This window comes from Cyprinodon variegatus, unplaced genomic scaffold (assembly GCF_000732505.1).
Source record: "Cyprinodon variegatus isolate N-32 unplaced genomic scaffold, C_variegatus-1.0 Scaffold992, whole genome shotgun sequence".
Lineage (NCBI taxonomy): Eukaryota > Metazoa > Chordata > Actinopteri > Cyprinodontiformes > Cyprinodontidae > Cyprinodon > Cyprinodon variegatus.
The window spans coordinates 184,173-198,624 of NW_015151445.1; the positions used below are offsets into that span (position 1 = coordinate 184,173).

Genomic DNA, 14,452 nt, shown 5'->3' on the forward strand with positions numbered 1-14,452 from the left:
ATCGGCCGATACCGATACCATAATAATGTAAAATAATTGCCATCATGGCTTTGTCAAGCTGCTGCCTACCTTTGTGAAGCAGGAAAAAATCTAACACAAAGTGAATCCAGTAGAACTTTTTATTGCCTACCTAGAATGGGTGACAATAGTTGAATAAACTTATGGCTCTCAAAATGGTATCGGTGCCCCATTTGTTGGTACTCGCTGATACCGATACGACCATTTTAGGGCAGTATCATGGCCCCGTCCGATACTGGTATCGGTATCGGTGCAAACTAATTATAAACACTCTGCTGTATTTAACAGAGTGTGATAGTAGAAAAACTTTCCAATGTTTTCGTTCTTATTTTTACATCAGACCCACTTGTAAAGGGTTTCTAGTTACTTGTTTCTAAAAACAAACAAACAAACAAAAAAAAAAAAACAAAAAAAAAACAAACAGGCTTAGACTCATCTGTTCGAAGCACTCTTCTTTTCTTGAGAACCCAGTAGAAAGGCTTTTATTGGTAGAACAGAAAAGACTTCACTCAACATTGCTTCACTCATCTTGTGGGCACATGGGTATGGCCTGTTGGCAGTTAGAGAGGCCATGTTTGCTGAACTTCTCTTAGATAACATTTTTGAAACGCTTCCAGTAGAGATGCACCAATCCGATATCGGCTATGATATTGATTAATTTTGTCATTGTAGATCATGACAAATTTGCTATTTTGGATAATGCTGATTTGATGTCAGACATCAGAGATCCACTTCAGTGCATTTTAAATTGGAATTTACGTGGGAGTGGGGGCCTAATGGTAATGGTGGGCATAGGGCTTGGAATCCTGAGGTTCTGAGTTCGAGCCCCACTCCCACAGACTGCCACTCTGAGTCTCTGAGCAAAACCTTTGACCCCACACTGCTCCCTATGTGCCCCACAATGGCAGCCCACTGCTCCCCAAGGGGATTGGTTAAAAGCAAGGTAAATTTCAGATCAATAAAGTTAGATTATTGTTATTTCTTTCTGCTGCTAATTTGTTTTAAATAATATAAAACATATATATCTGTATTCATTTCTTAGTTTTTTTTTTTTTAACAATGTTCATGTCAAGGCCAGTGTGGGGACTAATGCATTATTAAGTAAGGCGTTACAGTAACTACATTACTTTTGCTGTAACTAGCACTGTAACCAATAAGTTTGTAAAAGTCAGTGACATGTTAGTCATTACTACGCTTTAAACTAGGGGTGTCAAACTGGTTCCAGAAAGGGCCGTGTGGCTGCAGGTTTTCTTTTCAACCAAGCAATAACACACCAGACTCCAGTCATATCATCAAGTCATCATGTTCAGATTGGACTCACTTGATGAGATGACTGGAGTCTGGTGTGTTATTGCTTGGTTGAAAAGAAAACCTGCAGCCACACGGCCCTTTCTGGAACCAGTTTGACACCCCTGCTTTAAACAGATTTGTTATTTGTTACGTACCGTTTATAAATAAGGACTACAGGTTCTTGGTGTAAGCAGACTTGTCAGCAATGTGCACGTGTACCTGCACATGGTGTATGCTACATGCAACTTCACCATGAACACAGAGGATAGACAATGGTGCAAAGCTGCTAATTCAATGTTCAATAAAGCCCTCACTGAAGGCTAAATACTTCTGTGATTTGCTCATTATGTGTGGGAACAAAGATTTTATAATCATGGTTAGAGGCTGTATTAAAAAAAGGTCCCAACACTGTTCAGGGCTAAAGCCTTCCCTCACGTAGCAAGTTATATAGTTGATTCATTGAACATGTGAGTTGGATCAGTATTGCATATCAGCCGATAGACTCTGCTCAGGTATCGGATCGGATTGGAAAAAAACAGGATCAATGCATCTCTAGCTTTCTGCCCCATACCATCTTATATGTATTTAGTTACTGCTCCAGTTGAGCTTCTGACACTTTAAGTTTTGCAAGTTTTAGTTACCGTTTACAGGATACCAGGTTTAAAAACTTTTTTCTCCTTTATTTTTTCTTTTAAGGGAATGCAGTTCTACCGTACCTGTTTATTTTCTCATCTGTGTGGCTCAGATAAATTGTCATCTGTGGCCCAATTTTCTCTAAGCCCATAGATTTGTTTTTAAGTGGTAAAGTGTTTGACCAATTGGAAATGTGTTTTATTTAGACTTTCAGTTTAAAAACCTCGCTCTTTTTCTGCCTACATAAATATTTAGTTAAAGTTGTATATTTTTTCAGGAACATTTTTTCCATCATTGTGATTTATTTCAGTAAAAGAATCTGGTACAAGAGGGTTTTTTTTTTTCATAAACAATGGCAATCGCCACAGTTTGGATCATGTAATCAGTTTTTGCCTGTGCTCATGAAGCAAATACAGTTTTTATGAAGGCCAGCCCAGCTGCACCTCATATTTTATGATCAGCTTTGATGAATCACCTCATTGTTTCTTATTCAATAGTTTTTTGTGTTGTGTGTATGTGTGTTGCGGTGCAGCTGGTCTTCTACAAAGTGGTGCAGGTTCTGTCTGCTCTGGGTCACAGCCTGTCGCTCGTCGCTCTGCTCACCAGCACCGTCATCATGTGTTCGTTCAGGTAAATCATTCACATCACTCACACAGATCACAAACACATCACAATAGGAGAAACAAACTGAGTTTACAGCATGTGTTTGTGAGAAGCACACTAATATTAACATTTGGTCTGCATAAGAAGTAGCAAGTTTAACTGAAGCTGATTTTATACAGTTGAAAATTAAAAAATAAAATAACTGTGAAATGTTTTTTTTCTTGCTATCTAGCTGGTAAAACAAATTCTTAAGAAGTTCTTTTCAGCCCTTCTTTATCTTTTATCTCTTTAATAAATATAACCACAGCTGCTCAGAGGTGCAGTGCCGCTTGAATCATATTTTCTTGTTGCATAACAAAAATGGAGTTTTTATGGACTGATTATCTGCGTTCAAGCTGATATTGCGACAAACCATGCATGCAGCATTAATGTTACCTTCAAAGACTACATCAAGGCAAATTTCTAACTAGACCTGAGGTCTTCAACAGGGGGTCCGCGACCCCTAGGGGGTCCATAGAGGTACTACATGGGGGTTGTGAAAGTTTTGGTTGATTAGACTTTTTTTTATATTCCCCCCTGCATTATTTTCCACTAACTGAAAATTCTTTAAATCCACATTAACATGAATTCAACACACTGTAGTAAACAGATAAATGGAGGCAGAAGATGTCTTTCAGTCATCAATGCACACATTCAGCGACACACAGGAGCTCTTTCAAGCTGGGCACCGTTTCATTCACAACACCTGTCCCATTAACCAGGAATCAGAAATACTTTAATAATCCCAGAGAGGAATTACTTTAGTTACATTACTACATCTGTAATAGAGTGACTATAGGACCAGTTTGATATAACACAATATCATACAATATACATAATTCGGTGGTCCCTGCTCCATCTCGCCATCAGTTTGGGGGTCCTTGGCCTGGAAAACCTTGAAGACCCCTAAACTAGACAGATCTTAGATTTTTAGTTTCAAATAATAACAGACATGGTTTTATCTCAGTAACACCAAATTGTTTTCCCCATTAGTGTCAGTGGTGTGTTGAGTTAGGTAGAGAACCCAAATGCAGAGCTGCAGAGGCAGAGATGACCTCTTGCAGATTTAATGAAGAGATAAATATTAAAGAAGTAACAATGCAGAAATGACCGGCAAGGAACTCAGGAATAAAAAAAAAACAAAACAGAAAAACTGAAGGAATGAAGACAATCCAGCAATTAATGAACTAAACAGGAAGTGTGTGTATGGGAGAAAGAACAAATAATGAGTTAATCAGCTGATAGGGAACAGGTGTGGATAGAAGAAACGAGAAAACAGTTAAAGGGAAAGGAGAGGGACACTAGGGGGCAACAAAGAATAACCAGGAAAACAGACGAATCTAACTGTCTCTAGGAAATTACGAAGCTAAAGGGAACAACTAAAAATCAGACCAAGGAATAAATAATATAAAAAATGCTGAAAACACATAACTGAAATAAATAACAAGGGAGAGTAAAACAAAGAATTAAAAAATGATATAAATCTTGACATATAACTGAGAACCCAAAAAGAAAACTTAAAGGGGAAGCAAAAGGCCCAGAAAAGGGAGAATCATGACAGTTAGTTTCAGTTCATTTTAATGAGAATAACTGTTCAGAGAAAACCATTTAATACTTATTAGTTACAATCTTCTTCAAAAAGATTTTTTTTTGTCCAGATGGGTTTAGTACATCTTTCTTCTTATTTTTTTTTTCTTTTTTTGATTAATTAAAAGTGTACAAATAACCAAAAGTGCATATTTAAGCCTAAAATCCAATTAATGCTGTAGATTTTCAACAGTCAATCAAATTAAATTGTGACTTACAACATTATTCCCCCGAAAAACTTTTAGATTTTTCTGGTACTTACTTTGAGTGACTTTTTAAGGCACATAGCACTACGGATGCACAATGAAAAGACTGCAAGGAATTTGGCTGATTAATGCAGTAAATAATCCCAACCCTGATACAGGTTCTACAATTAAAACTACAGACTGTTTTCTCTAAAGTCGATACATCTGAATAAAAAATGAGAGCAAATGTCCTTCTTTGGTTTTTTAGCTGCTTATAAACAATAGGCAGTTAGGTAACTTAAATAGATAATCCAAGTATTTATTACCAGTATGGTGACGATCATAGAAATTGTAAATCTGGCAAAGTAAAAAATGTCACACCACCTGGTGAAATTTGGTAATAATAATTTATTATATAATTTGTTTAGCAAAAAGTCAAAGATACTTTACAAGAATCAAGCAAAATTACAAGAGCAATGTCTCAGCAAAGACCACCCCAGCAGCGTCCCTCTGCAGGAAAAACATCCAAATCATGGGGCATTTCATTTGCATTTGTCTAAACATAAAAATGTTGTTGGAGTTTGAAGCATTTCTGAAAATCCTGTAAAACAGAAAGTTTATAAATTGAGGGAGAATGTTCTAAAGTTTATTAAAGCCCCATTCGTCTTCTTAAGTGGCTTTTCACTTTACAGAAACATTTATGACGAATTTTGAAATGTCCAACATGTGGGAGATTTCAGCGTTTTCTCTCAGAGTGGTTTAGCCGTAAAATAACCCTAGAAGTGGACCAATTAAGAGCAGAAGCTCGTTAAAACTCCCTCACATGCATGTTTGAAGGCTGAGGTTGATAACAGCTTGCTGTGTAAATGTGTCGGACTCGTTTGGATGGACTCCAGCCGCTCATTCAGCTGCTATCTTTGTGTTTAGACAACACGTCCTTCAGTGGATTCACCCCCGACTCTCTATGTAAACACTTGGTGATGCTTTGGTCTGTGTGTGTGTTAATGTGTGTACAGGAGGCTTCACTGCATGAGGAACTACATCCATCTGAACCTGTTTGTGTCCTTCATGCTGCGCGCTGCAGCCGTGCTGATCAAAGATGCACTGCTCTTCTCTGAGGATCAGACCACAGACTGCAGCAAAAGGCTATCTCTGGTGACTTTGCAAACAGAAAACACTCAGATGTTTCATTTAAGGACTTTTTTTTAATAATAAGCTGTTCTAGTGATGCTAGAATTAAGTTCAATTGTTAAATCTCAAATAGTCTTTATTTAGTCTATAATTCTTCAGATTTTCTCTCTAAGCAGATAGACTTGGTTTAAGCTTTTTTAGTGTTTTAAAAACTGATCTTAAGTTGCTCTTTGGACTTTGGCTGCTTTTTTTATGTCCAGCTATTAAAATTCAAGCATTTCCAGGGGAGTTACCATAAATCTGTTTGCAGAAAGCTCATCTTTTGGCAGAAAATGAACAACTAAAAGCCCAAATGCATCTTGCAGGATGTTTTGAGAAGACGTTTGTCTGTTCCAGACACATGTAAACATGTTAGGTCTAATTCTCCCCATCTGTCTTGTTTCATGAAGAAGTTTGAAGAACATGAAGCACCCAATGCTGAGATCCAGACACATTTTAAGACTGTGTTATCAAATCCTTTATCTGTCCCACTCTCGATGCTGCCTTTGGGATTTCCTTTGTTCTGTCAAATAAATCACAACACATTTAGTCTGTATGACTAAATGCTTTAATATACAGTTAAAAAGTTTCTTGGCATTTTTTCCTTTATACTGACAAAACATTGCCATAGGTATTAAGTTTAAAATCCTTCTCTTTTATGCCTTGATAGTTGAGAGCTAGGATTTAAATGGCTGAAAAAATGATCAAGCAGCTTAACTCCCCCAGAAAAACCTTGGAAGACATTCAGAAACTGAGGGACAGTTAATCAAGCCAGCCTTGGTCAGATTAAAGGAGGGTCTGAGTGTTTGAAAGTATAGAAAGCTAAGATTGGATCAATGCTCTGGCTCAGGCCTGTTAGTGACCAGCTGTTACATGTTGTCTATTTTGTTAAAATCGGTTTTCATGGTCAGATTTCAGGACTGATAATAAGGCATTTTCTGCTAAATAATATGTAAAGAAATATATTCCCAACATTGTTCTCAAGTGAAAACTTGAATGAAACAATAAAGCACACTACTACGCCCTGGCTCCCTTCCATCTTGTTCTCCATTGTTCACTCTCCTGATTTCTGTCGCACTGATGACAGTATCAACACTAACCCAATGTGATTACTAGACATGCAGCAGTGGGAGGGCGGAGTCCATGCAGCTTGCCAGTAAGGGGTGGGTCAGACCTGGCTTTTTTTGCCAATGGTAAGGGAATCAAATGCAGATTATTTGCGAGTCGACCTATGTTTGAAAATTGGGTTAACCTGCTAATTTCAGTGGGAAAACGGCTTTAATTTGTTAAACCTGCTTTTGTCAAATGGGCTTCAGGACAGGGTGCAGTTCAGACAAGTCAAGCAAAATACCTGATGATTTTGATTAATAAATGGCATTACGACATAGCTGAAAGTCTAAAATATGTTTATTTAGCATGAAATATCCCTTTGATTCAGTTCTTTCTTACACATTCATGTCATAATAAAGTATTTTTGTTTTAGGTGGGCTGTAAGGCCAGCCTGGTTTTCTTCAACTATTTCATCATGGCCAACTTTTTCTGGCTGTTGGTGGAGGGTGTCTACCTGCACATGCTTCTTCTTGTGATCCACACCTACTCCATCCGCCTCTCCATCTACATGCTCATCGGCTGGGGTAAGCTGCACTGACCCGCTGCCCAGTGATATTTACTGGTGATGGCCTTATTTATTCATGTAGTCCTTCTTTATTTTATCAAATCTCTAAACCCACTAAAGTGATCAGAGCAGGGCTGCAGTGCAGTAAAAATTAGAATTGGCCTTAGTAAAATTTTTATGTTTTTGGACTTTTTTTTATTAGTTTTTTTATTTATGTTTTTCTTATTTAAATTTTTTTTTATTTTGTATATATATATTTATTTATATATTATTTATATACTGGTTTTATACATATATTTAGATACATTTTATATATAAATAAAAAAAATAAAAATAAAAAAAAGCTTTTTACTTTCAACAAAACATTTACTGTAGGTGTATTTAAGAAAACAAACTCTATGAAGTGGAATGAATTTAAAATACTAAAGGGCTGCGGAGTGAAACCAAACAGATGGACATAATTACTGTTGTTGGGCATAAAGAGTCTCTCTGCCATCCTCTTTCCCATCCATACTATAAGGAGCTGTATCTTCCAGCTGCTGCAGGTACTTCATGAAGCTTAGCTCCCACCCGCAGCTCAGAAGATCCAAATCACTGACTCCCAGGAAAAAGCTTTAAGCTAAAATTACTTTCCCAACCGTAACATTTCTGTTGAAACTTATGACTTTTATATCACATCCCAACTAAAAGTTGACGTTTTTATTTCACGACTCTGTCAAAATATTTATATTTTTTGAATTGTGTGGGGTCTCTCCTTGTTTAAATCCTGAAGAGCCAGGTGTGACAGTAGATAACTCCTCCAGCCAGAACATACTGCTACTCAGTGAAAATGCTCTGATGAAACATCAATAATCTCTACTTACTGTGGACCTGAGCTCCAGTCCACATTTTTCACTGGGCCGCATTTTACTGTTGCCGTATAAAATGTGACAAAGACAGACAGACAGGCCTACAGACACTACGTCATTCTTTAAAGCGGACCCGTGTGTTTCAGAGAAAGGTCATTCTATAAACACTTTTCATGCCTCCGAGTTCATTTTGTTCCATTCGGTCTTAGCTGCTACCATGTGACACCTTCTTCCACCATCTATCAAAAGTTTTACCAACACCCAATGCATCACCAGCGAGGCCCAGCTGTTTAATGCCTGTGCAGACGCTGTGTTGAGACGATCTGCATCTGGCGGAGGAAGAACCTGAACAGATCCTCTGTCTTTGGCTTACAGGAATCCCTTTTGTTTTCACCGCGGCGTGGATTGTGAGTCGGATCAACCTGGAGGACACTGGGTGAGTTTCAGCTTTAAGTACCCGCCCTGCATAAACAGCATATTTCAAAGCTTTCATTTCATACTACAACAAGGAGTATTAAGGTACACAAACCATACCTCAAGTTTCAGTTTGTTGTGTTTTTAGTGCTTTAGAGTCATAGAGTTAAACAAATATTATTTTTTTCTAATGTTTACTTTCCTTTTATTGCAATCAAAAGTGAACAAAGAAAATCAAATTGCACTAATAATAATTAGACTTTATTAGCATAAACTGGTATTTTAAAAGTTTTCCAGTAAGAGCTGACTGGATATTTAGTTTCCAGCAGTACCTGAATGCATCATAGAGAGGAACCTTTAGTAAAAATTGTGCCTTTTAAAAAACTTGATTTTTGCAACAAAGCAATTATACAAACAAAAGTTACAATTATAATTTTTTTAACAATGTAAAATTATAGCATATATTTAACATCTCAGCATTACATTTGACAAATTCAGCATCATCATTGTGGTCTCTGCATCACCAAATAAACTTAAGACAAGAGCCCACTTTGGGTGGGAGGGCTAAGTACTATAATCCAAAATCCTAAATTGTAGAACTTGTTTACCTAAATAGATCTTCCATTGGGCCCCAGCGTTGGTTAAAAGAGGATCTTTGAAGTCTTTTTTTTTTTTTCCAGTGCCTGACGATGTGGCAATTAGAATAATTTTCTTGATTCCAAAAAGGGCCCAACAGATTTTACTTTCACAAGCGGAGCAGTACGGCTATCGCCATAGTTTTCCGCTTGATTAATGCATATAAATAACTATATTATAATTCATGCAGGGAGTATTACAGATTATATGGACACTACAATGTAAGTAGAACAGGAAAGGAAAAACAAGAAAAAGGAGAAAAGATGAAAGAAAGAGGAGATAGAAGGGAGACAATGATAAAACGTCTTCAATCTGCTTCATCACCTTCAAAGAAAAGCAAAACCAACAGAAAAACCAAAAGAGATACAATAAAGTAGCACCTTGATACTATCGCTGACATAAAAGTGGCATTATTTAATCTGATATGTGAACTGTGGTACCTAAAGATTTGAAGTCTTAATAAGTGTTTTATCTTTTCCATTTGGTACCATTCCCTTATTATTTGGATGCATGACTTGTAGGGAGGCGGCTCTAATTGCTTTCACTTAATTGAAATGCATTTCAGGGCTGCTGTTAGAAGAGCACATTGGACCAATTTTTCATTTTTTTTGCAGCAACTTTAGGATGCCTAAATGAACCAAGCAGCTGGATTCAAGGTTTACCTTATTTTTTTCAGTACCCCTGATGTTTAAACTAAACTAAACTTAAACTAAACTAATTAAATGACTAAGATTCACCTACTTTATCACAGTTGGAAAGAGCAGACATGAAGCTTTTGTTCAGTCCACCTTTGTTTCTCTGTCATTACCAGAACTGAATAGGGACCCTTAATGTTTCCTAAAGTAGATTCCTATTGTATTTTGAAGTTCTATATTTTTTTGGTTTTATGTTTGTGGTATAGAGCATCTCTCAAGTGGTGCATGAATCCCTCTATCTCTTCTCATGGGGTCCCAAACCAAAGGTTTTAGAAATGAAAATCTGATCTGTGCTTTTATATTTACTCCCCTTTGCTCTGATACCAAAAGATAGAATCTAGTTTGACCAAATCTCAGTGAATAGGTCATCATTTCACGATTCCAGCCATTAAGAAGCACCGCAACAAAAAGAAGGTAGTTGTTTGAGAAGCCAGCTTGAAAACAAGAACATAGTCTGGCTGGGTGGCCAGCATAAAAAGGCTTAGTACTGATTTTCTATGGTGATAAACAGCGAAACAGGGTGGTGTAAGCATCATGCTGTGGGACGATGTCTCCTCTGTACAGAAAGGGAATTATTGGAAGTTGTTGCGCAGGTTAATGGAACTTAAGCCTACAGAAGACTTTAGAATAGGAGGGAAGGTTCACCATCCAGTCGGACAATGACCCAAAATATGTATGAAATGTTTATGTAAGAATGGCCTAGTCCAAGTTCACAGACAAATCGAACTGGGAATTTATGACAACATTGAAAATATGATGTTCAGAGATGCTTTTTAATCAATCTGTCAGCATTTGGGTTTTTATTGTAAAAAGGAATAGCAGATTTTTCACTTCATAGATATTTAGAGCTGTTAAAATATTGACTCAGGGGGCTAAACAGAAATGTAAAACCATTTTTAAATTTATTACATGCAAAACAGTTTTTTTTTCACACACCAGTCATCAGTGTTAGTCTGTCTCATAAAATCCAGCTGAACAAAATGAAGGCTTTTGGTGCAATCTGATAAATGTAGAAACCACCAAGAGGTGTGAATACCTTTATTAAGCCCTACATTGATATTTGTTGCTTACAAACCTGTATTATAAAACTTTTCAGTTAAACAAGGCTAATTAGGTTATGCAATGTGAAACTCTTGTGCACTTTAATTCAGTTTTCACATGTTAATATTCTAAGATATCTTAACAGAGGACCCTTGGTTTGTGTTGCAGGTGAGTTTTTTAATACATCCAGTTTAAATCTCTTGTCCTGCTGAATGTGGAGAGTAACCATCCAATATATTTGTCTGCAAAGTCTTAACACCTCATTTTGTACTTTCTTGCTCATATGTTTATGAATGTAGCTTTCGTTAGAGGGAGAAATCTATTTATGAAGAGACATTTTTACCACTGCTGTTGGCTGAATACACCAGCATCAACCAGAGGTGTCCAGCTACAAAGTACAAATACTTTGTTACCTTACTGAAGTGGGAATTTTGCTATCTGTGCTTTACTGGAGTATTTGTTTTAATATAACCTTTTACTTCTACTCCTTACATTGTTTTTGTAGTGCAGTAACGCATCTTTTCCTGCATTACTTTATGTTTATACTTAAAATCATTTTAAAAATGGTACTTTTACACTTTTACTTGAGTAAAAAGCTTTAGTTGATACTCTAACTTTTACAAAAGTGTTTTTAAACAGTAAGATTTTAGCTTCTACTTGAGTAATAAATATTAATGCTTTTGACACATCTGACACTAATTACTAATACATGCATTTATTTTAAATCTCCTGTGTTAAATTCTGTAGTAACTCAGGTTGAAACTTTAAAATGAGTAGCCCAGTATAAAACATGATCCATATATGAATAGCAAAGTAGAATATTGTTTTTCTCTTCATCCTTAAAATCTGTAACTTACTGTGAGAGCAGATAAAGCAGGTTCAGAGGTTTTTTTTTTTTTTTTTTTTTTTTAACATTTCAAACCTTTGGTGACTCTGGGTTCAGGAGAACATAAATCCACGTTGCTTTAACCCTTGACTGAGGTGGACACATTTGTTGGGGTTAGTGTTGGTTGGTCCTGATCGGTCCTGATGGTCATTTCTGTTCATGGTTGAAGGAGCTTTTTAAAAAAGAAAAAGCTTCCGGTAGTTTTTGGTGGCCAGCAAGTTTGGGACGTATGAGATGAATTTTTCCTGATTGTTCCATCTACATAATGAACATTGTTCGGATGTGATTCACAGTTGCTGGGAGTTTAACGAACACCCTGTTCCTGACAGGCTGATCAACTGGCCCATCATGGCTTCTATCATTGTGAGTTCTCTTTAAATTCTGTTTTATTAGCAGCAGGGAATCACATGTTCTGCTCTTTTACAACCCAACAATGACCTGTTTTCATTATTCTGGCATTATTCTCAAAATGATGTGTATTCTAAAAAGACTTGCCCAAAGCATCACAGGTCCTCTACCATGCTAAACATTTCCAGGGATTAGTTCAGAAAAATCTCAATCTTTGTCTCATCAAGAAGTGTTTTTTTTAAACATACTTTAACAAACTTAGCATGTTTATATTTGTGATGGTAGGACAGCTAAGTTAAAAAAGGTAGCGTCTGATGGTTGCTATGGAGACAAGGCAATCCAAAGATGCAATAGACTGAAAGGTCAGTCTTCATTCAATAAATCATCTTGTTTTTTAATGTCCTGTCTTTCCATATGAACACTTAAGAGTAGAGGATTTTTTCCTAAAGGATCTGTTCACTGCTGTTTTATGAAATTACATGTTTGTTTTTGTCTATTCCATCTTCATTTACATTTACACAGTAGTAGCCATTTAAGATTTCCACACTTTACTTGATGCGTCCTTGGCTGGTCCCCTACAATTCCTTTTTAAACATTAATACTTGTACTAAAATATTGTTTCTGGCATGATTTGTGGACAAGATCTAAAGAGAAGCATTATCTCCAGGTCAGACCCTGTAGTTCAGTGAAAGGGTGGAATCGGAGTGAAAAAAATTACACACCCAGGAGAAGGCCAGTGGCTGGAAGTTGGAGGGGATTTTGCTGGGAAGTTGGCTGCCATTGGGCTGGCGTCTGACTGGGAAGGGCCATTTTGAATGGCTGCTTCAGTATATATCTGAGGGAAACAGAAACTAATTAAAACTCTCCAGATCAGTAGTATGTATGATAGTAGCATGCGTCAATTGCTTTTATTTTGTAGGAATCACGTACCATTTTTATTTTTGTTTTTCCAAAATGATTTATTTTAAACTTTTCTATACTTCTTAATAATTTTTTTCTGTGCTTCTTAATGTTTCCCAGTGCATTACTTGAATGCACTATTTAAATGCNATCATCTTGTTTTTTAATGTCCTGTCTTTCCATATGAACACTTAAGAGTAGAGGATTTTTTCCTAAAGGATCTGTTCACTGCTGTTTTATGAAATGACATGTTTGTTTTTGTCTATTCCATCTTCATTTACATTTACACAGTAGTAGCCATTTAAGATTTCCACACTTTACTTGATGCGTCCTTGGCTGGTCCCCTACAATTCCTTTTTAAACATTAATACTTGTACTAAAATATTGTTTCTGGCATGATTTGTGGACAAGATCTAAAGAGAAGCATTATCTCCAGGTCAGACCCTGTAGTTCAGTGAAAGGGTGGAATCGGAGTGAAAAAAATTACACACCCAGGAGAAGGCCAGTGGCTGGAAGTTGGAGGGGATTTTGCTGGGAAGTTGGCTGCCATTGGGCTGGCGTCTGACTGGGAAGGGCCATTTTGAATGGCTGCTTCAGTATATATCTGAGGGAAACAGAAACTAATTAAAACTCTCCAGATCAGTAGTATGTATGATAGTAGCATGCGTCAATTGCTTTTATTTTGTAGGAATCACGTACCATTTTTATTTTTGTTTTTCCAAAATGATTTATTTTAAACTTTTCTATACTTCTTAATAATTTTTTTCTGTGCTTCTTAATGTTTCCCAGTGCATTACTTGAATGCACTATTTAAATGCACATGTATGTATAAAATATTTGTGTACTCAGCCTACAATGCTCATTTTTATACTCTGTAGAAAGTAATTACAATATTTTTTCACTATAAACGTGATGAGGTGGTGATTTAAAAGCCGTCGGCATCTCTCTGACTCCTGAGTTTCTCTTCCAGATTAATTTCCTCCTGTTCATCAGCATCATTCGGATCCTGTTGCAGAAACTGCGCTGCTCGGATGTGGGAGGAAACAACCAATCACAGTTCAGGTATTGTGGAAAAATCTGATTTGGGGTTTGATTTTATTGCTGTGAATTTATTCTGTGACTGCAGTGCCAGCTGGGACCTAAACATTTGCTTCTTTCTCAGCACACAGAGGCAAACATGATCACAATATTATCCGCTCTCATGTTTCTCCACCTGCTTTCTCACAGATATGACCTTGATTATTAGAGTCCACTGAATAGATAACAATTAACTTAACTTCCAGGATGGTAGAAACACATATCTGTTTTCTTTTTTTAAACCGGCATCCAGGCGGCTGGCGAGGTCCACCCTCCTCCTGATTCCTCTGTTTGGGGTGAACTATGTGGTGTTCTTCTACCTGACGGAGCCAGACAATAAAACGCTGAAGCAGATCAAGATCTTCTTTGACCTGGGCCTCGGTTCCTTCCAGGTGGGACGTCCCAGACACTCAGAAGCATTTGCTTACATGTTACCAACAGCAAAAAATATATGGCAGCAGAAAGCA

General features: G+C 36.9%; 1 protein-coding gene across 1 annotated transcript in view; it reads left to right on the top strand.

The window, feature by feature from the left end:
• Window positions 1-14,452, top strand: part of LOC107100610 (vasoactive intestinal polypeptide receptor 2-like) — a 55,433-nt gene that overhangs the window by 36,542 nt on the left and 4,439 nt on the right. The window contains exons 5-11 of the mRNA XM_015399159.1: window positions 2,474-2,571; window positions 5,372-5,510; window positions 7,009-7,159; window positions 8,364-8,424; window positions 11,954-12,023; window positions 13,879-13,970; window positions 14,239-14,377. Of these exons, the coding sequence (XP_015254645.1) occupies window positions 2,474-2,571; window positions 5,372-5,510; window positions 7,009-7,159; window positions 8,364-8,424; window positions 11,954-12,023; window positions 13,879-13,970; window positions 14,239-14,377 (750 nt within the window). The remainder of the gene's footprint in view (window positions 1-2,473; window positions 2,572-5,371; window positions 5,511-7,008; window positions 7,160-8,363; window positions 8,425-11,953; window positions 12,024-13,878; window positions 13,971-14,238; window positions 14,378-14,452) is intronic.